We start from the raw sequence: 23987 nt of genomic DNA, 5'->3' as shown, positions 1-23987 counted from the left end.
GTTGGTAGGTAGGTACGGAAAGCCACATCTGAGCAACCAAACCGGGCGGAACCGCGGAATTTGATTGCCGTTCCACGGTCTGGCACTTTTCCGTTCCTCCGAGTGTGCGGTGTGATGGTTTTCGGAGCGGTTTACGATGCGATCAGACATTTATTGTCATATTAATATTCGATCACTATTAGCCGTTTTGGGGCTGGTAAGGCGGGGTTTGGGGGAGACATCGATTGCATAATGAGACTTTACCCGGTGCCTGATAATAATGAATCGCTGTCCCGGCTCATCAATGGCTGATGGTTCACCGGAAAGTCCACCAGCACAGTAGTGAAATGGTTGTTCGAGCGCAGCCCCGTTCATCCGTCCGTCCGATCGAATGTGTCACATTTCCGTTCGAGGAATTAATCGCGATTATTGGCGGAAATTGATTGAAATTGCGTTTAATTTTCTATGCGAATGTCAGTTGGCGTCTCTAGGCTTGGTTTGAGTCACGATGTAATTTGTACGATTGGTAGAAAACAAATGGTGTTCATTACAACTTTTACTTAAAAATAATCAAAAGACAAATTGCTTACCAATTGTCGAAATATATTGTGCATGATGTTCTTCTTACCTGTAAATATAGAAAAATAATCAAGTTATTTCTATAACTGTTTGTTCAATGTTTTTAAAAAAAGTAGAGCAAAACTCTTAATTTTCGTTTACATGTAGACTATAAACTTTTTCACAAAAAAACTATCTCAAACATCGTTGTTCTCACTCACTTTTACACAAATAGGGAAAAATATACCCGTTTTTTTTAAAATGATATTAGAAGCAAATTTTTGCGTGCTGACTAATGAAACTTGAATTCGAAATAAATTAATCACACAAAAATTGTAAGAAAATAATATCGAGAGTTAAAATTTCAATAATTCTTTTGCAATGTCAGTCGTCGCAACAGTCTTCTTGATCCTGCCCATCAAATCATCCCTACCTGTTTATCCCGATTGAAGCATATTTTCTTTAGTTCAAGTTTAGTTGGAAATATTCTTTTGGTTCTCACAAATCGCTAGTGCACGTGGAATTTGAAGGATTTACTTCTTTTCGTACGAAAGAAAACCTATTAGCCTCGTACAGGCCAAACATACTTAGGAAAACTGAAAATTACATATTAAATTAATAGTATTTCGACGTTTTTGTATATTTCCTAATAGAACTTTACATGCTTCGGCATGTAAAAAAATTGTGTTTCTTTTGATATAAAACTCTGCTGAAGAAACTGGAACATTGTGAGCCACACATATTTTTACTTGTTCTTGAACGTAAGTTCAAGTTAATTGTGACGCTTCTTTTATGTTACATCTTGCGAGATGTAAATATTTTTAAGTGCGTAAATTAAGCATAGTGGGATTCTATCAAATCAAACGAAAATTTTGATGGGATATCGAAAAAGGCATGAGTCGCTCCTTATTTATAGATTTGCCTATAATAGTGCCAGAGGTGTTGAAAGATACACTTTTTTGCCTCATCCTTAAATTGCTTTCCAAACTAGATTTTGTAGGCAATAAAATTATCTTTTATGTTTTTACACTAGTGATAAACTGATGTATACAATGACACCTAGCGGTGAAAATGCGAGCTAGTGGGGTTTCTTCAAGTAAACACAAACTTTAGACACGTTGGTCCAGTAGCTAGATATGTTCGATTTGCTTCAAATTTGGAGCAGAAACTCCTGGTGGAGCTACGAATCGAATCAAGCATGAGGCGATTTATTTTTCGAAAATTCGTTTTTTTCCTGGGAAGTCCAGTGAGTATGGGAATCAAATATTATAAGCCATTTATTTATTCGAATTTGCTGATTTTTGGTTATTATGGTTCTGGCATGTTGGTCCTTAATTTTTTTTTTAATATTTTTATATTTTTATATTTGTTTCGATCCCATCAGCTAATTTTTAAAGTTCGGAGCGAAAAATCCTTTCCTCATAGAAAATATTCCGTAATTCATGAATTTGTGTTAAATGATGTAATTTTTTATCAAACTTTATATGGACATTAGCCTGTCCAATTTTGCAAAAACTCTTGATCTCGAAGAGCGCTGGGCTGAAAAAGTTTCCTTTTAACCTATAAAAACTACCCGTAAAATTTGAAGCCGATCCAAGAAAAATTAATAGACCCGAAAATAGATAGTATCATGGATGGATAGGTAATTTTTTGAAATTTCGCTTTTTTCCTTATATACACTATTCTAAAACTACTAAAATTAATATGAAATTGCATATATCATATTTTTATTGATGCGAGAAAAAAATTACGAAATTTAAATTTCGCGCGGGTTCGATCATTTAACATGGCATCCCTATATTGATGTACAGAGGTTGACAGTACGTCGCTGTTGTGCTATCTTATGATAAGCGCCATTTTGTACATTTCGAGAAAAACGATTTTTAAAGTTTGAGATTGAATATCATGAAACTTATAAATGGTAGAAACAATTCAGAGAAGACAATTGATGCTTCTATCTATTCTGTACTAATCTCTCAAATATTACGAAGATCGGTTGAATATGTTGCGAGTTTTCACTAAAAATATAAACAAAAGTCGCTCTCACATGTGTCATAGGTAGTATTGATGAAAAAATTTGTATGACGTGTCATAATCGTGCATGCAAAATTTTCCAAAGAAAAAAATCACCAATTATAAACTTTTATTCATATCTTTGGCTTCATTTGGTCTATAAACAATCGGTTAGATGCATTTTGAAGGAAATGAGTCAGGGAATCTAGAAAAAATAGTTATTTTTAGTTTCAGTGTTGCGAAATAGGCAATATTTCCAGTTTAAAGCTAAAACTGCGTTTTTCTCCCAATACATGTACATTTTCTTTTGAACATTATTATGCCATTGTGCTCCTACGACATTTTTACACATAAAAGCAACTAAAATTTTATTATAACTTGAGCCAATCCCAAGATATAATGATGTGAAGCAAAAAACTCACAATTTATAATCACTTTTCTCGCTATATTTCAGTAACCAAGAAAAATTTCAAAGTTCTGGAAACGCCATCTTGTAGAGATTCGTTAGACTAGTAATGTGGCATATCTAACTCAGTTTACCCCAAAATGGCGTTTGTCATAAGATAGCACAACAGCGACGAGTAGTCGCTCAGCCACTTCTATGCCCATCCCAAGTAACAATTGAAGTAGCACGCTACAAGTGTAATCTAAGTTTTATCAGGAGTATAAAACTACCATAAAGCCTTAATTGTTACTAGGAATGGTCTTGCCTTGGATTGTTTTAATTTCAACAAAGGGATATGTTTATTGTTATCTATTTTTATTTTTTGTATCTTCGCCAACCCTTGGCCCTAATGGTGGTTGCTTAAACTAATTGCATTCCAGAATAGATAATATTTTAGCTGCAATTGAATTCCTCATCCGGTTGAAGTCAAAGACCGTCGCCACACTGTCAAAAACGCTGGAGTCCGGTGACAGCGCTCTGGTAACCACAGAAGGAAAGTGATTACGTAGAGATCGAACGCGAGCTTGAAGAACCAGGCGGCCGAGGATTGTAGGGCAACCCGCCCTGGGAGACAGTAAGCCCCAGACGAACAGGGATCGAGAGCTAACCCTCCGGATACCTAGCGTATCGAGTTGTATTAACCGGCTTTCGGAGGTCGGTGGCTGAAATCTGTTTTGCCGAGGAAGATGTTGGAGTACAAAGCGTATGAACCGGCGTTGGAAGGCTTCGATTCTGTTACCGCCCTTCTGGTAGTGCGGATTCCAATCAACAGAACAATATTCTAGTGTTGAGCGATCCAACGCGCAATAGAGGAAAAGGAGAATTGACTCACTCCAAGTCGTTAATAAAATAGGAAAAAAAGTGATTTTAAACAGTATACGTCTCTAAAATTTTTCGCTTTCCGGAAGATGAACCCGAATTGTCTTAATGCCTTATCTACGATGTACGAAGTATAACGTTTGAACTTTAGTGCCGAATCCATAATGACTCCAAGATCCTTGACATGAGAGTGTCTTGGAATGCTTGAGTCGAAGAAATTGTAGTTAAACTGAGTCGGATGGCGTTTCCGCGTAAACGTAGCGATGGAGCATTTATTCGGGCTTAAAACCATTCTGTTTAGATCACACCACGTACTAAAGCTCTCCAATTCACCCTGAAGAAACTCGGCATCGGTTTTATCCCGTATTTGTCGAAATATTTTAATGTCATCGGCGAAAGAAAGGCGGGGTCCTTGTAATGTGATATTGACGTCATTAAAGTAGAGTAGGAATATTACTGGACAGAGATGGCTTCCTTGTGGGATGCCAGATGCAGCGAAAAATGGTGCAGATAGACAGTCCTTAATGATGACTTGGAGGTGCCTTCCTTCGAGGTAGGAACGAAACCAGCACAGGAGTCGTCCGTGAATACCGAGTTATTCGGGCTTAAAACCATGGTTTGATTTTGTCGAAGGCCGCAAATAGATCCATGCAATCGGTTTGCAATCCGTTAGCGAATCCATCGAGTGCATATGATGTGAACGAGAATAAGTTGGTCGTTGTCGATCGTTTAGGCATAAAACCGTGTTGTTCGTCTGCGATGTAGTGTTTCCAGTGAAGGAAAATAGGGTCTAAAACAACCAGCTCGAAGTGTTTTGATACGGAACTTAAACACGAGATTCCCCGATAATTTTCAATGTTCGATTTGTTTCCGAGGGAACGCCATCGAGGCCCGGGGAACTATATGCTTTCAGCTTGGAATTTGCTGCAAGAATAGGATGTATATCGATATATCAAATTCAGTTGATAGTTCGTCCTAGAGAAGGAGTTTAAAGGATTTCCAATCAGGCCCGTAGCCAGGATTTTGTTTCGGGAGGGGCTTAAAAATTATTGCATAAATGTATTAATTCTGATGACTTGAAACAATCACTGGAAACTGAACGTAATTATGAAAAGTTCTTAGTGAAAACAATTCCAAAAATAAGACAATAGACACTAAAAACTCTAATAATATGTTGCCTGTTACAAGAAAGGCTATAGTGCATCGACGAATTAAATTTGATTATTTTTGATTTACAAGTTAGAAATTTCTCTAGTTACAAAAATGAATAGTCAAGAGCTCAAAGTATTAAGGGCTGCTTGAAAATGCTACGCTGCATGCTACGCTGCTTGAAAATGCTACACATTCGATACACCTTTACAATTTGTAGAAGACGCTAAATTGGAATGAGTAGAAAAATATCCAAAAACCCGTCTCATGAAACTTTACACGCATTTGCTAATCAGAAGAACGAAACCAACGTCAAGGTTGTCCCCATGAATAGGAATATATCAGTGTGAAATCAAAGTTTACCGTTGCAAAGAATGTCCGAACAAAGTGAATGTCGAAATTTGCTTCAAATCTTCTGATAAGGCAGGCGATTTGTAGATGCAGAAAATAGGTTCAACTCCTATTTTCATGATCAGGTTTCTTTCTACTATTACTAGCTCTTTGACTTCATCCGAAGTTTGCGTTAACTCGACTTTATGAAATTTTCAATTTAAATGATACTGATCATGTCGTAATCAAAACAATCCTGAAAAAACACACATGTTTTTTTCATTTGACTCTCATAGGTAATGGGTTAAAGACTATCTTCGACAACATTATCAGGCAACTCAGAATAACTATCTTTTTATCTATTTAAGTTGATTCTTTTTAGGTACTTTTTATATCATTGTACTTATGAATTAAAAATATCGTAGACTGATTTTCCTAGATCCCTAAAACTATAGTAAAAATCAAAATGTAAAGTGAGTGCAAAAACTACTGATTTCACTACAAAGCAAGAATGCCTTAGCTCTATTGACTTTTGACAATCTTGCAAAACCGTTGTAACTTGAGAACATTACCTAGATTAAGTAAATATTATATTTGAACATTTTGGTTTTATTTATTTATTTGAAGGTTTTATTTCGGAATTCGTGGGGTTTTGGACAATGTCAAATATATATTTCAATGATTTAATCTACTAATGGAAACTACCCAGAATTTAATCTACTGAGCGAAACTGCTCAGAATCTATTCACAAATCGAAAGAAAATTACTTAGCACTGATTACTCAATGCTTCTAATTTACATAAAATTTGGTAAATATAACATTGATGACACCACCAAAATAACTAGAGACTATAAACATAGATAATAATTTCAGCATCACTTGCTTCCGACACATGGAAGAGAACACATCGCACTTGCACCTAATTTGCCGAGGCTTTCTTTTAGAGTTGACTGTTTTAAATTACAGCAAATCATCCGTTTCCTGTAAAACTTTTGCAAAACTCTTTGCCAATTCATTAAACAAATATGAACACTAATCTGTTTAGTAATAGGTTTGTTTGTGAATAAAAATAATTAGCTCTTGATTTTTTTCAATCATCATCAAGATTGGAAGAGATGTATGATTTCTTGAAGAAAGTTGTAATGTTTGTCTGATTACATGTTTGTTTTATCACTATTTGGGAAAAAGTTTCAATTAAAGTTGTTGCACCTAACGCAACGAAGACGAAATGAGAAGATCAGAGCGCAATTCGGAAAGAACTCGTGTTGAGTGTATAGTAAAGATAGAAGAGTGCTCTTGAGTCGATTTAGATTGGTTGATTTTTTCCTCTCTTTGCTCTCTTATTTAAGATTATCTCTCTCATTTTATTCCATGACGAGCAAAAACGGAACGAAAGACTGTCACATACTTAAGACATGAAATCGAAACTGTTATCCCAACTTATTGACTTATAGATTCAATCAGTCCCAACATTTTAGTCCCTCTTCGTGATTGCCTATTATTTTACCACTTTTTGCCCGGTCCACTTTTAAAAGAATTTTTTTTGCACGTTTGTCGAAGATATCACGGATTTACGGATTAACAGTGTATTAGTACGGAACGAATTACTCGTAACAATGAAATGAAGCGTTAATAAAAATGGTATTGCGTTAAAATGACGCGAAATGAAAATTCTATTCTCGGCTCAATCGTTCTCAGATAAATTGAAATACTTTTTGTGTAGCGCAGAGTAGTGTACAGAGAACAGAGTGTATAGTGTGCACTGACCTAATACAGAAATTCAAAATTGTGTGCAATTCAAAAACTTATCATTTAAAAATAACAAACTGGGTCGTGGGTCTTTTATATATTTCCTTATGTAAACAATAAAAATAATATAACGAGTTTATGTGGTTGTCCTACAGATCTCGCGCAAACGCTTAGCCATTGCACGTGGAAACCTGTTTACGAGGCAAGGAAATATTTTTTTCCTCACCAACTATGTCTTGGGGGGGAGTAGTTCATTTCTATCTCGCTATTGTACATTTCCGTGTCATCATCGTAGTTGCTGCCTTTATGTTCGCGAATATCTTCCTTGCTTTTCGCCCTCAATAATTGCCCTTCCAAATAGATTCCATTTCTCCCAAATGTGACATTAATCTGCGAGTAAGCGGTATCCGATCTTGTAGCGGAACATTCATTTTCTCATAGTCCATATACAGAAGGATCTTAATTATAGCATTGTCACACACAACCTTGTGCTTTAAGTTGTGCGAAATGAATGGTTTCGTCTGCACTAATTTGTTGAGCGCTAAATGCCTGCCATGGTAGAACTGGATAGAGCCGGTTTCCGAAAGTCTAATCTCTATTTACACCTTCAGGATGCGAATGATCAATAATTTTATAATCACCGCATTTGGCTGGAGCACCAATTCTTGCTTCTGCTAATCACTAATCTCGACAGATTATTACAGCTACAATTAAAGTAACAGTCTCTTGTATTCTTCAGACAAGGCACACAATATAAAAGTTACTTTTTTGTTGTTCGCTTCGCACTGGCTCGAGCAAAAGCATAAAGCACACTGAATTTCGTGACCATTGCCTTCGGTGGTTAGAAATAGCCTTCTTTAACTTTTTCTCAATAATTTGTTCAAACCAAATAAGCAACAAGTTTTGTTAAAAGTCACCGGTTTTTTAAATTTATTTTTGAAAAATTTCGGGGGGGGCTTTAGCCCCCTAGCCCCCCCTCTGGCTACGTGCCTGTTTCCAATCTTTGTAACCCACTTCACGCAATTAAGTTAGGAACAGCCTTCTGCTAGGTGGCCATTTTTTTAAGCCAACATTGTATTATATATTTATTGGGGATTCAACCTGGTCGGTCATTCGTCCTCGATTCAAGCCTACATCTCCCTTTGTTTAAAATTAAAACAACCCAATGCAAGAGCATGGGGGGCATGGGCCTAGAAGCGGCTGAGCCCACCATATGTTGACTACTGTCCACGTCTGTACATCAACATAGGATTGCCACCCCCTGGTTAGAAATGATCGACTCCTAGCGAAATTGAAATTTTATAATTTGTTTCTCGCATCAATAAAAGCATTATATATGCAATTTGATATTAATATTAACGGTTTTAAAATAATTTATTTAAGGAAAAGAGCGAAAAATGCACAATTTCAATAAAATTGCCTTTGGTTCACCTCAATTCATTTTCGGGTCCATTAATTTTAAGGGCCGTACACAAATGACGTAGCTTTTAGGGGTGAGCGTAGCGTAGTTGGTAAATCGATTGCCTTGTACGCAGCGCACCTGGGTACGAGTTCCAACCCCGCACATAAGGTTAGAAATTTTTCATAAGAGTTTTTTCTAACCCGAAGAGGCGAAAGACCTTATGGTTAAACCCTCTATAATAGAAATATATAAAAAAGTGGCTTGTTTTCGGCGTTTTTTGACTCCTCCCTTTACCCTCGTAGCATTTCGTCAAAAAATTCAAACCTTCCCCTCGTAAATAACGTAAGATTTACCTACCCCCTCCCCAACGTCCCATTCAAAGCGGAAAAAAATTACATATGTTTTTCAATTATTTTAAATGCATGTCCTTTCAATACGTTTGACGACTTTTATCAACATTTTCATTATAACAGCAAATTGCTTGCAAAATAAGCCCATTTCATGACAACTATAGTGTTGATAGTTTTGTTTTGAATTTTATATGTCAAGGGGAGCATGAAGAGAAGTTCTCTCAGTTCACAATCCTGCATCTTCCAATGATTCTAAGAAGCATACGTTCATCTAAATTACTGAATTTTGTTTGATTGAATCCGACGTGAAAAATTAACTCAGCTTGCAAACTATGTCTACTAGTTAGCAACATTAGCTAACTAATGTAGCAAGTTAAATCCGCATACAAAATCTTTTTATATTTTCGCGAACTTGTAATTCCGCGCATCGTAAAACTTAACTCATGAAAAAACCGCATCAAAAGTAACTTGTTTGAATTTAAATTTGTTTCACTTGGAGATGGAGGATCATTAAATTGTTTTCTTTTAACAATGGGTTTTAAACTTAATGCTACGTCGTACAACTGCTACCCTCCCCCTCGTCACATTTCGTCACAAATTTGGTATACCCTTCCTACCCCCCCCCCCCCCCCCCCCCCAATATGCTACGCCATTTATACATGGCCCCTTACATGGATCGGTCTCAAATTTTACAGGTGTTCTTGTTAGGTTAAAAGGAAACTTTTTCAGCCCGGCGCTCGTTGATATGGCTATATTGAATTTTTGTCTAACAACTCGTGGCCAGTCTAATGGACATATCTAGTAATTATTTTTTTAAGTAACTCATACACCATGTTAATCCATATGAAGTAGTGAAATTATTCTACATCGGAATATTGGAATAGTTATTTATAAAATTAGCACGACATTGAACGCAAGAACTAATGTTGGGGAGACTTGACCAAGATTTTATGGGGAGACCTGATCAAGTGGCAATAAGCCGAAAATAGTTTCAAAATTTATGATATTTACTATTCTTTGGTATCTGCTGTGAATGTTAATAACGTCACAAAAAAAATCCCACCTTAAATACCACTATACGTCTTTTAAGTATAGTCAACAAAGTATCAGTTATATGGCTGATTTCGTGACACGTGCATCTGTAATGTAATCAGTACAGTTAATCCCAAAAATGAAATGCAGTAAAAAACTTAAAGCTCATGAAATACAATCGTTTTATATTTTTAAACTAGTATTAAGGACCTCAACAATATCAATATGGGAAAAATGATAATGCCATTATTTTTTGTTCTGATATTTTAAAATTCTCTTGGTCAAGTCTCCCCGAATTGTTAATTTACTTTTGAAAAAGGAAAAAGATTTTAAAAATTTAAAGTCGGTTTACAAAAAAACCCATCTTTGATTTGGATGAAATTTCCCTACCTACCGTCAAAAGTTCAAGTTGGGCACTTTCACGGACAAAAACTTTTCCTTGTCCAAACTGATTTTTTTCAGTGTATTTTTATTCAGGGTCCATAGCCCAGAGACCAGAACCCAGAATCCTGAGGAGAAAACCCAGACTCCAGATTTCATAGCCCAGAGTCCATAGCCCCGAAAAGAGAGACCAGAATCCAGAGTCGCGAGTCCTTAACCCAAAATACTGAGACGAGTCTAGAGTCCAGAATCCAGAGTTCAGTGCCGAGAATGCAGAGTCCAGACTCCATAGAGCAGCGATCAGAACACAGAGTTCCAAAGACAGAGCTCAGAGTCCAGAATCCAGAGTTCCGAGTGCAGATTTCAGAGTCCAGATCGCAGAGTTCAGAGCCCAGAGTTCAGAGCTCAGATGCCAGAGCCCAAAGTCCAAAACCTAGAGTCTAGAGCCCAGAGACCAGAAACCAGAGTCTAGAGTTCTTATCCCAAAATACTGAATCTAAAATCCTCAGCACATAATCCAGAGCCCAGAGCCCCCAGTTCAGAGCCCCTAACCCAAAATAGTAAGACCAGAGTATAGAGTCCAGATCTCGTCTCAGCTCCGAACTATCATTCAGCCAATTTATAGACAGCTGATGCATGTGCGACAGTATGCTTTATTCTTTCTCAATTTACATTCTGGATCACTGTGCAATGGTTATAATGTGAAAATTCGTATTTTTATTTTTTACGAGAAAACCATAATGTTCTTAATTAGTTACGGAATCCGCACTATGACTTCATCTCATCAGAATCCGACACTAACTTAGTGTCAGCATTAAGCTAGCGCCGGATTGATGGTAGCTCACATTACGGATACATAAAAGAGCATTCATGAGCAAACACTTAGTCAAATGCGAAGCCCGCAAGAAAATGAGGTGATGTGGACTATTCTTCTTAGAGAGAAAGATAGCATAGTGCATTGGGTCCTGTTGATGTCTTCAAAAAAGTTGGTGTTTAAAAGCATCTCTGATATACAGATTGAGCCTTATTTTTTTCGAGCAACCCCTTAAATCAATGTTTGAATTTATTTAAATTTAAAAATATGTTCAGCAATGTGTTAGATATTATAAAAACAAACTTCTTTTTAGAAGACGTCGGGCGTTTAGTAACAATTAATAAACCACAAAATGAGCCCAATTAACCGTAACAAACCGTGTTCCGACCAAACAGTCAAAATTATCCCACCAGCCATTGTGTGGTCACGTTCTTTGAAAAGTTTTTCACTCGAAAAACATCAATGACTAACTTTGTGCGGTGGTTGCGACAGAAAGAATTAGTCTCCATTCTCTTGTACTTGTACCACCACCAGCACCAGCACCAGTACCAGCACCACCACTATCAAACCATCCATCACTTCCTACAAAGTAACGTAGCAGAGCGTAAGTAGGTACCGACGAAGCCTACAATGCAAGCAGTCACACAAAGCAACCAAATGGAACAATGAAAATCACGATAAAAGTAAGATATTAACAAGGGCACGAGCGGTGAAAGATGTTTGGATGCTGTGCTGGCTGGTGTGAGGAAAAGGTGGGAAAGTGTAACAGAGCAGCAAAGACCAACAAGGAGTTGAATGGTGGATGGGACCAAGTGTCTCCAACATCGTTCTGCTTTCCAACTCACTTCGGCACGATGGCTGCTACGACGACGACGACGACGACGTAGTCGTCAACGAGGCCGACGCGAAACACTTGTGAATAATTGCTCTTGTTTACATATTCATTCTGTGTGTGTTTGGTGCTTTTCCCTTGTTTCCTGGGTGTCTTTTGTTTCACTTTTTCGGTCCATCTTACCAGGAACCGCCGCATAACATTGCAACTTTCTGTACCAGGGTGCCAGCAGGCAACACTCACTGGAGGCGTGAATGTGATGTAATTCGAGCTTCCATGGGTGACTTCCTTGGTGAGCTTTTTAGCCGCTTTCACTATCTAGTTGTAACAGGAGCGTGGTAAATCTACGATGGCTTCTATCTGGAGTCGGCATGTGCTACATTCCTGTGCTGGGAAATAGGAGGAAGTTCCTGATGCAGATAGTATTATCGAAATGATTTACGATGGAAGCATCCAGCGATGGATCACAATTTGGGGCACTGATGGGAGACCGGAGACCGTGCGGTTTTTTTCTTTGGCGAACACGAGATGTGTGATCATGTAAATTGTCATCGGATAAAGTCATGCATTGTTGAATTCAAAGATAATGATTTTCCGAGTGAATAATGATGCAACACTGTATAAGTCAAAGGAATTTGTGTTTCAGTTCATTCAATTCAGTTACTAATAGTTTAAATTCGTCTTATGTCGACTTTTTAACTCTTCGCAAATCTTGTTCAAGAATGAACAGGACTATGGTAAGCAGCGAAATAATTTATATAAAATTGTATCTCTAGAAATGCTTCAAAATGTTCGAAACCAATTATAAATGGTAAATTCTGTTCTGCAAATTAGTTCAGAGTAAAGCCATGTCAAGTGATCCTCGATTTTTTCACAAAATCACCGATCTTCTTAAGGTATATTTTATTGTATAGGGATTATGGTGAATAGCTTTTGGTATTAATATTTCGTTACAATTCCTTTTTGCCTTTCTCATACAAAGAAAGGCTATGCAATCACTGTAAAAATCGACTTTTTAACCGAGGCCCGGAGGGCCGAGTATCATACACGATTCGATTCAGTTCGTCGAGATCGGCAAATGTCTGTGTGTGTATGTATGTGTGTGTGTATGTGTGTGTCATTTAAACTCACACAATTTTCTCAGAGATGGCTGAACCGATTTTCGCATACTTAGTTTCATCTGAAAGGTATAACGCTCCCATAAGCTGCTATTGAATTTTTGGTTGATCCGACTTCCGGTTCCGGAGTTACGGGTTGAAGAGTGCTGTCACACAGCAAATTCCCATATAAACTGGTACCACCATAATGTTCAAATGATGTAAAACATATTAAAATTGATGTAACATTACTCTAGTTTGCGGGTCTGGATCACTTATGTTCAATCAAAGCAGCTTTGACCACATTGGCCACCTATGACGGTTCATGACGCCCTCGGGGAACCCGCCAAGTTCCTAAGCTAATATCACACCCATTCCACAACGAATTCTCTACCGATTTTTACGAACTTAATTTCAAATGAAAGATACAGTAATGCCATTGACTGCTGCTGAATTTCATTCGGTTCTGACTCTTGCTTCCGGAGTTACAGGGGTGTTAGTAAGGATACACTGGAATTTCCCATATAAATCGGTACAATCGTAATACCTCAGAGGCTAAAAACTATTGAAATGGTCACCAAATTACTTCTAATCGTAGATCTAGATCACTGATTGCCAATCAAACATTCTTTGAATATATTGTCCACTATCGACGATTCCGGAAGTCCGGAATTCCGGGCATATTCCACAATTAAAGTCACATCGGTTCATCGGTGATGACTGAACCGATTTTCTCAAACCAAGTCTCAAATGGAAGGCAAAATATGCAGTTGAGTATTCCGTCGCCGCACCGCCTCCCCCCACCGCCTCGCCCTTACACCTCCTTCCTTCATCACTCCCCTCCCCTTGGACCACCCTCACGCCGCATTTCCTTCATCCACCCCGTATACCGAAATAAGATGAAGGATTTCTGACGCATCCTCCACTCCCACTCTATTAACCCCCCATTCCCTCCACTTTCAAACCAATTCCACCAACATTTCAAAATATAATCACATGAAGATAACATTGAACTCATGCTGATTAAGCTAATTAAATATTATTCTTTTGTCTTTCTCATGTAGAAAGATTATGCAATTGCTCCAAAAACCGACTTTCTATCCGATATATGTATGTATGTATGTATGTATGTATGTATGTATGTATGTATGTATGTATGTATGTATGTATGTATGTATGTATGTATGTATGTATGTATGTGTGTGTATGTGCGGATTTGTTAACAAAATGTCCACATCGGTTACTCGGAGATGGTGGAACCGATTTTTTCAAACTAAGATTCAAATGAAAGGTATAATATTCCCATAGTTTGCTATTGAATTTCATTTTCAACCGACATCTTGTTCCGGATTACGAGTTGAAGAGTATGTTGAATTTTGTGTGGATCCGAGTTCTGGTTCCTGAATTACAGGGTGATACGTACGATCACGCAGCAAATCCCTATTTTAACTAATTCTGCGATGAATGTAAGAAGGTGAATTTTTTTCCAAAATGTTAACACAACTGTTGAATTTGTAGATCTAGGTCACCAACAGTCATTCAAAGTCTCTTTGGCCACACTGGCCATCATCGACGGATCCGGAAGCATCCAAATTCAGAATAACGGTTATATTGGTTTCTCGAAAATGGCTAGACCGATTTGGTCAACTTAGTCTCAAATGAAAGGTGTTGCGTCCCTGGAAACTGATATTTAATTCCATCTCCATCCGTCTTCCGGCTCCGGAGTTACGGGTTGTGGAGTGCGATCACATAGAAAACTCCGATTCAAACCGATACCGCGATGAATGCAAAAAGGTGCTCTTATATATACTTACCAAGTGTAATAAGAATGAAAGACATTTCCATAATGTTATATTGTACGAACCAGCTATTAAATCATAGTTTGGAGAAATAAGAAAGGCACAATTGCACCTCTAGGTGGATTAAAACAGGTTTTTTCTTTAAGATATTAACCCTTAAACTTTATTGCATGATAAAATTGAAAATTTTATATCTCAAAAACTACTGAAGATAATTTAATGAATTTTTGCACACTTATGGCATGATATTTGCACTATCTTATAAAAATATTTTTACTTTATAATTGCGTGAATAACGGTACTTTGCATCTATTTAAAATTTTCAATTGTATTTTTTCTTGTGTTCTTCACGCTAAAAATTTTCAAAACGTATGTTAAGTTATGCGGCAATCTTTCACCTTCAATAATCTGTATTTATAATTTTTCATTTTTGTTCCTATCGAGAGTTATGGAGGATTTTGTAACAGTGCGCTGTTTCAACGCACGGCCCACTTTGATGCAGCCCGCGAGAACGTTCATATTGGCAACGTCGCACGTCACTACGTCAGAAAGCGCATCGTGTAGGAAGTGCGCATCGCATGACTAAAAGAAAACAATACCTCGCGATTAGCGCAAAAGGGCAAACTTTTCAATACGAATTATCTAAGGTAATTTTTTTCCGGATATTTTGAGATGCGTTAAATTTTTTTGACTGAAGTGCAACGAAAATTATAGTTGTTAAATATATTTTTTATTATTATAATTTAACGCTACTAACGATTAACATCTTTAAAAACACTTTTGTTAGTCAAAATACATCTACGTTATATCCAAATTCTTTTTTAGTCTACAACATTACTATATGAAAGTGGAAAATCTTATGCCAACAGCATTTTATTTCACGTTTTTATTTTCACCGAGTGAACAACGATGTGTCTTTTGAAAAAAGTTTACGTAAAATCTGTTGTTCAATCGCATCGATGTTGGGATTTTTTATCACTATTGCTTCTGTTAATTCTGTTGATTGGTGGTTCTCCAAGTTCTGGTACGATATTATTTATTTTTGTCGAATTTCAATTATTCATCAACGATATTTATTTCAAAATCCTCGTTACAGTTTTCCGCATGTACCTGTTGAGTCATCGAATATTCCAGTTCCATTACTTTGGCAAACACTATAAGAAGAAAAATTAAACGCGTAAATTTTCCTATATTTTAAACGCGTTATAGAGGAACCCATTACTATAAACATTGGATGTAAAATCGAAAATTTAAGGAAAATTGTGTTTTGTTCATGTCCATATTTATTTTCGTTGCATTTTTTGCGCCCATTACGACATATGCTACACATGTGTTGACCAATATAATTTTTAAATTTATCACTCCACATGGATGCCATAAAAACAAGATACGACGAACATATTTATGAATTTTTTTTAACGGAATACATCATTCGTGTGATCGACGCATATTTATAACATAAATCAATCGAATGTTTTTTTGAGCAAATATTGTATATCTTGAGATAATATAGCATTTCGTCTAGTTCTCTCTATATGGGAAACACCCAAGTGCGATCGAAACAAAAACAAACGTCAAAACGTTTTCTCACTCGCACTGATGCAAATTAAATGAGCGCGTAATTTAACGCACGACCCGATGACGCATGACTGAAAAGGCGCTATGTGGATTTAAGAAAAGATTCACAATCTACCTCTTAGACAGAACCAAGTGAAAATAAAACGTGGTGAAGTATGTCAATTTGTGAAAAATATGCTAACGCAGATTAAAACATGCCCACTGCTCAACTTTGCTCATCGGCTGGCAATAACCGAGCGCACTTGTCCGAGGTATTGAGTGACAGAAAATTAAATAACTCTTGAACAATATAATAACGCTAAAGAGCATGCAAATTACTCAGAAAAAATTCACTTTCAATTATCCATAAAGAAAAGCTTGTCTTTTTGCTTTAATCTCAGAGATGCCATTTTTGAACATGAGATACGCTCCTTCAAAGCGATGCGCATTAGGACTTTGCGACGTGCGGCATTGCCAATAGGTACGTTCTTGCGGGTTGCTTCAAAATGAGCCATGCGTTGAAACAGCGCACAGTTACAAAATCCTCTATAACTCTCGATAGGAACAAAAATGAAAAATTATAAATACAGATTATTGAAGGTAAAAGATTTTCGCATAATTTGACATAAGTTCTAAAAATTTTTAGCGTGAAGAACACAAGAAGAAATACAACTGAAAACTTTAAATAGATGCAAAGTGCCGTTATTTACACAATTATAAACCAAAAACATTTTTATAAGATAGTGCAAATATCATTCCATAAGTGTGCAAAAATTCATTGAATTATCTTCAGTAGTTTTTGAGATACAAAATTTTCAATTTTATCATGCAATAAAGTTTAAGGGTTAATATCTTAAAGAAAAAAAGGAATTGTAACGAAATATTTATACCAAAAGCTAATCACCATAATCCCTATACAATAAATTATACCTCATGAAGATCGGTGATTTTGCGAAAATTTCGAGGATCACTTGACATGGCTTTACTCTCAGCATTTTGCGAAAAAGAGAAAGATTTGCTTTCTAAATATTGAGACGCAATCAAAAATTTATTTTGAATTATACGATGCATTTCAGTCATGAGCTCTGGTAAAATAGAACCGTTATTGCTGTACAAAAAACCACATATTCATTTTTTCTTATTCCACTGAGCTGTCCTAATATGAAATCCCATACCGAAAAACAGCCGCCGCGACTGGGTAATTATTTACTCAGGCCTTCGTTCGAAGCAGATTAGAGTACATACGCGCATCGTAATAGCGTTCCTTCCCAACGCTTCGCTCATATATGTGCTTCCAATCGTAACCCGTCTTTCTAAATCATCAAAAGCCCCGGGATAGAGTAAACCTTGTTTGAGATACTATCACGGGTGCGAAAAAAAACTCCAACCATCAATCGCCCGAAACCAACCCCTTGCCCCCTAACGAGCGAGTTCCCACCAATGCAAAGGGTTTGTTTGACTTTACTCTGCTCGTCCATCTAAGTCAACTTCACGGCCTTTGCCTCTTGCTGCTGTTCCCGATTTGCCACGTCGCATCATTTTCATACAACATGCTAGGAATGGGATGGGGGACAGACGATTTGTGACTTGCCTGCGAGTAAACAATACTTGCACTCAATCAACCTTCAATCCGTTCAGCGATGTGTTTCTTCGGTCCAAGAGTGTGGAAACTTGAAGCGAGAAGCTTATTTTTTCGAACAGATCCCTGGTTTGACACACCGTCAAACCGATCGCTCTTTTTCCGTCATAAATTTGGATTGCTTTTTCTTTTTTTTGCATCTCATCCGGGGCGCACCGGGTCAGTGGCAAGTCCTGATTTACGTGCAGCGGGCTTCGGATTAAAGCCAAGTCAAAGAAGTGAAAAATCGGCTTAATTGTTGATGATCAGTTTTCTTCTATCGCAGCTAGATGTAAGCTCAGCTGGGTCGTTTGGTTAGTTAGTAAAAAAAATCTCAAAAATCTACACGGTGGACAGTCAGAAATTGAGATATCGAATAACTTTCCATCATTCATTCGGGTCTAATTGATTACTGTTATCTCTCGTTTTTCGCAAAACGACACCGAGTCAGACTGGGCTGCTTGTCTCCGATGATAACCTGGCCATTGCAATGAGGGAAAATCTATGTATGTCGAGACAAAATGAAAGCAGAAGGATTGCTATATTGCCAATGATCAATGATGAATGGGGGTTCGCGTTGGGCACATAACTGTTCGGTTTCGGTCCGACGTGACTGACGTGATGTTCAATATCGGTTTGTTATATGGAGGAGGAAGAGTGGTGTATGTGTCAGAGCCAAACAGTTCGGTATTGGAAGACCGGCCATTTGTTTAGCTATTCTCCGCATTGATTGATTAAATTGATCTTCACCCAATTCCAGGCAGAGCAGTGTCTACTGGCAGACGAGTCAAGTTGTCTCTTTATTTTGCTAAATGATTATAATTGAAAGGTTTTCAAATCAGAACAATACGGCTGAGGTCTTCTCTACGATTCTCGATAACTTTGGGTTGTTATTTCTGCTACTTGGCAAAAGTTATGATTTGTGATAGTAAACAAAAAAAATTCTTTGTGTATGTATATGCGTATCATATTATGAACTTATTAAAGCAGGACTATTTAGCACTCCTGGGGCCAATCCCAATAAAATTACGCGGAGATTCAAGCCTCAAAAATAGTAGGAACGCTGGTTTTAAGTTGTTATACAGTAAAGACCCGTTTTTATTAGCCCCTTGGTGAATTTTTGGCTGACAAAATGGGGATATTTTTTTTTCTTTTTTTATACAAAAGCTGTTCGAATATTCTTCTATAGTATCTTGACATAGTCTCTTAACCCTTTCTGATTAATTAATATAATATATAAATCTACTTAGTTACGAGCACCGTTGTAACCTAATTGGTCTTGAACTGCTTAGTGCTCGGCGAAATGTTTCAAAAGCTATATTTATAACCGACTTGCTTTTGGACAATATTGACTGTCCTACACGGAAAAAAATCTTCCCAAAATCGTGAATAAAGTGCCATGAATTCTGGAACAATCACATTTTTACGTTACGAAAACAGGGCCATGAACAAAAATCATGTGTTTTATAATTATGTTCAATTTCCCTTCAGTAACGCCCGCATAACGCTTTTATTAGTGGACACATTTGTTTCTGTTTTGTGAACTTCAGTCACGGTTGTCGCCATGTCACTACCAAATCGATTTTCCGTACGCGAACTAGTTCACAACTTTATGAATATTATTCATAAAACCAAAAGTTAACTCATGATGTTGTTCATAGATTTAGGAACATTAGTTCACAAAACCAAAACATTCTGGATATTTTCTCGTGAACTAGTTCACGAAACTCGGAATTTTATTCATGAATCCCTTCAATCCTCGTGAACTAATTCATGATTCCTAATATACTAGTCACGATCCAATATCCGTACTCGTGAAATAGTTCACAAAATTATGAAATATTTTTCAGGTACTGGTTCATGGATCCTAGTACAAAAGTCACGACTTTCCATTCATGCTCGTGAAATAGTTCACAAAATCAACAAATATTGATCATGTATTCGTGAACTAATTCATGATTCCTAATGTACTAGTCACGATCCATTATCCATTGATGCTTGTGAAATAGTTTACAAAATCATGAAATATTGTTCATGTATTCGTGAATTGGTTCATGATTTCTAGTATACGTTTGACAATTCGTGCTTGTCAAACAGTTCACAAAATTATGAAATATTATTCATGGATTCGTGAACTAGTTCATGATTCATAGTATATGATTTACGATATATTTGGTGTGCTTGTAATATTTAAAATATATTCCTTATCCTTTTCAATTTCATGCAACATGGTAATGAAATGAATGGTAATGAAATTTGGGGTTATATTCGTGGAATCATTTTTGTTCCATGCACTTTTTCATGAAATGATCAGCTTCTAGCGGCCAGTAGTAGATACGAGCAGTAGATATAAGAAAACTATTAGGGCCTCGAACAACGTTATTCATTTGATAAGGTTCAGTGTGATGTCTTGTCACCTATCAAATTGAAAAGTAAGCTCTATAATAAAATATCAGGATAACGTGAAAAGAAATTACAAAAATCGTGACTAAGATCTTGAAATCATGAACGTAAACCACACTATTCGTGACAAAAACGTCAAAAATCGTAACTAAGATCCTGAAATCAAGAACATAAATAAACATAAATCTCTACTCGTGACTAAAATTTCACGACAACGTAAATAGAAATCGCGAAAATCATGGCAAAGTTTCTGAAATCATGATCATAAATCGCATTACTCGTGATAAAAATATCAAAAATCGTGAGTAGGATCCTGAGATCATGAACATGAATCGCTCTACTCATGACTAAAATATTACGATAACGTGAATAGAAATTACGAAATGTGCGACAATGATCCTGAAATCATGAACGTAAATCCCGACAGAAAAATCCAATAGCAAACTCATGAATAAAATAGCACGACCGCTTTAACGGTCATTTTAAATATATTTTTACTTGGGACTGTGGCCGCATTTGAAGTTATGGCACCACTGATATATGCGCAAGTATACGGGGGATAGACCACTACTGAGGGATAACCCTTTTGCAAATGAGTGGTTCAGACCGTGGCGCTAGTGTTCTAGTAAAATTCGCGGATCGAAACTTTTTGTAAGGAATTTCCTCATAGTGTTATGTCTGTTAGTCTGTGATATTATGGCCAACAATTTTTTTTGCAGTAGCCATCTAGATTTGGTTTTACAATGCCACTTACTACAAAAAAATTGGATCCTCTATCGAAATTGCGATATCACCTAATTCGGGTGGCCTGTTTGAGAAATTTTGACTCTACACGGGGCATTTTCAGTAGTAAAATTATAATTTTCAAACTCAATTTAATTTTTTTTAGAAATATCACCTTTGCCATTTTTTTTCTAAACATGCCTGAAATTATTCTCTTTAAAATGCAAGAAGAATTTTTTTTTTCGTTTGCCCCAATTTTAGATATAAATATTTTTAAAGGACCCATATTTTATTTAATACAGCTCATAACTTCGGTTCTGGAAGCGATATCTGAAAGCTTCTATTGCGAAAAAAATTGTCTTAATCAGCTTTAAAAGTTGTCTGAAGACACCGTTTACGAGAAATAAAAAATAAAAACGTTACGACAAAAAAAACAGTTTTTGTTAGGTACACCCTAAGTTGCTCAATTACAATAGCTATAAAATGAAAACCTTTTGAGTGTATCTCAAAACTATGACGTCTTCGGCAAAGTTGCTTGGCATAAGTTTCTCTACAATAATGCTGAAGACTGTAATAGTCTATCTCCCCACATTCAGAAAATAATTTTTGAAACACCCTAACAATAAGAGCCACCCTGATACCATCTACATACTGATTATTAGCGCTGAAGACATCGTAGCTCTAAAATTTAAGGTATTGTTACAAACATTTTTGTCTTCCTAAATTGTGGATTCGGACCACTGTGCAGTGATATTTTTAAAACTTGACCCATAACCTCATAAATGTACCTTAATATTGTTTAATGTAGTCAGATCGTCAATTTTAAGCGTGTTATTTGTGTAGCTTTAAGAAATAGTATGTATCATTTGGATTAAGTTAGATCTATTGGTATGAAAAGATGAGGAGGTTTTGCGTCAACTCGAGAAAAAGCTAATGTGTGTTCAGCTCAAATGGGCTTTTCCCTGATCCAATAAATAAATAAATAAATAAATAAATGAATAAATAAATAAATAAATAAATAAATAAATAAATAAATAAATAAATAAATAAATAAATAAATAAATAAATAAATAAATAAATAAATAAATAAATAAATAAAAAAATAAATTAAATAATTAATTTTAATTAATTAATAAATAAATGATTAAAGGTTATGTAGATTACGACTGGTATATGGTGCTGGAAGAACGAAGTCGGCTGTCTCAGTCTGGATAATCAAAACAAGGGTTTCTTACTACCCGACGTTTCGGCCTTTGGTGGTGGCCTTTTTCAAGGGAAATTACAATTTTATTGGAGAGGAACATTAACATAAATACCTAAAAACATGAAGACAACATAAGGACAGATTGGGTTTACATCGTGAACTTACTAAAGTCTATTGTTTATCGTCAAAATGTCACTATCCGACAGTACGGTGTGTGGTATATCGATCTATCTTGGGCCACTACTACACTGCTTAACGGTTATTTGAAAATTGAAAATAGGTTTGACGTGCAAAGCTCAAGCTCCGCTATCTTGGCCCAAAACATCTACGGATGAAGCTATGATTAAACTATCCTGTAAATCCAGTTTAATATTTGCACCAGAGCTGGTTGGACACTGTGATAAGCAAACCACCAGCACGTTTACTCCCTGCATTGTCTGGATCGCGATGGTTACGGTAAACCATGTACCATGACATTCACGTAGCTAGAGGGGAGCTAGAGGGCTAAAGCCCCCCCCCCCCCAATGTTTTGAAAATAAATTTCAAAAATATTATTATCAGCGGCTTTAGCTCGTTTGGTTTGAGACAAAGTTAGAAGATTGCTGTTTCCAACAACCAAAATCAATGGTCACGAAATTCAGTGTGGTTTATGCTTCTGTCCCAGCTGGTGTGAAGCGAACGACAAATAAAGTTACTTTTATATTGTGTTCCTTGTCTGAAGAACAAAGGCAACTTCTACTATACTATGCCCTAGTAATCTATCGAAATGAGTGAGTCGCAGAAGCAAGAAGTGGTGCACCGGACAAATACTGTGATTAGTGGTGATTCGCATAAGACCGAGTATTTATGATGAGGAACATTTTCTGAAGGTGAAAATGGATGCTATACTTACGATAGCCACCTTTATTGAGTATTTTGCGCTCATAGCGTTCAACAAATTGGATTAGGCGAAATCATTGATTTTGAATGATTTAAAGCCATTAAATTTTAATGGTTGTATGTGACAATGCAGTAATTAAGATCTTCATATAAATGGACGGTGAGAGAATCAATGTTCGGTTACAAGATCGGATACCACTTACTTGCATATCACATATGGGAGAAATGCAGTACAAAACATAATGCGATAGTATAATTACACATAGTATTCTTTGCACATATCAAAGGCAAACTAGGTACGTTCTAGCTCTGTGAAAAAACGCCACATTAAAATTTATTTACCGCTGATCACAAACAATTACCAAATATGTGGCACATGTTTAGGTAATATTGACAACGGCAAAAGTTGCGTCAATATCTCAACATCTACAGCCAGCACAATCATTGAGGAAATTCACAATCATAAAGGCAACAAGCAAGCATGTTTGCGAACATAAAGGCAGCAACCACGATTATGACACGGAAGTGTTCAATAACGAGATAGATATGAACGACCCCCTATACGCTGCTGGTGAGGAAAAAATATTTCCCTGCTTCGTAAATAGGTTTCTACTTGCAATGGTTAAGAGCTTGCGTGAGATCTGTTGGAGAACCAGTAAAACTCATTTTATTATTTTTATTGTTGGAAATAGATATTACTAGATAACAGAACCACTGTTTCGATTGGCTAAAGCATTGAACCGAGTTCACTTATGAATTATTTAAAAAATAGTAGAAGAAGTTTAATAGACGACTGAGTACTAAAACTCTCTTAAAGTGAACGCATCATCGCAAATGATTGTCCCGTTTAACA

The 23987-nt window shown here is 36.6% G+C and overlaps 1 protein-coding gene across 2 annotated transcripts in view; it reads right to left on the bottom strand.

Annotated features, from left to right (window-relative positions):
* LOC131690688 (matrix metalloproteinase-2) overlaps positions 1 to 23987 on the bottom strand; it is a 659150-nt gene that overhangs the window by 445846 nt on the left and 189317 nt on the right. The window contains exon 2 of one of the 2 annotated variants that reach the window (XM_058976615.1): positions 570 to 607. The exons of the other annotated variant lie outside the window; for it this stretch is intronic. Coding sequence (XP_058832598.1) covers positions 570 to 607 — 38 coding nt within the window. The remainder of the gene's footprint in view (positions 1 to 569; positions 608 to 23987) is intronic. 2 annotated transcript variants of the gene reach the window in all.

The sequence above is a fragment of the Topomyia yanbarensis genome, chromosome 3 (genome assembly GCF_030247195.1).
Source record: "Topomyia yanbarensis strain Yona2022 chromosome 3, ASM3024719v1, whole genome shotgun sequence".
In the NCBI taxonomy this organism is placed as follows: domain Eukaryota; kingdom Metazoa; phylum Arthropoda; class Insecta; order Diptera; family Culicidae; genus Topomyia; species Topomyia yanbarensis.
This window is presented reverse-complemented; position numbering and strand designations above follow the sequence as displayed.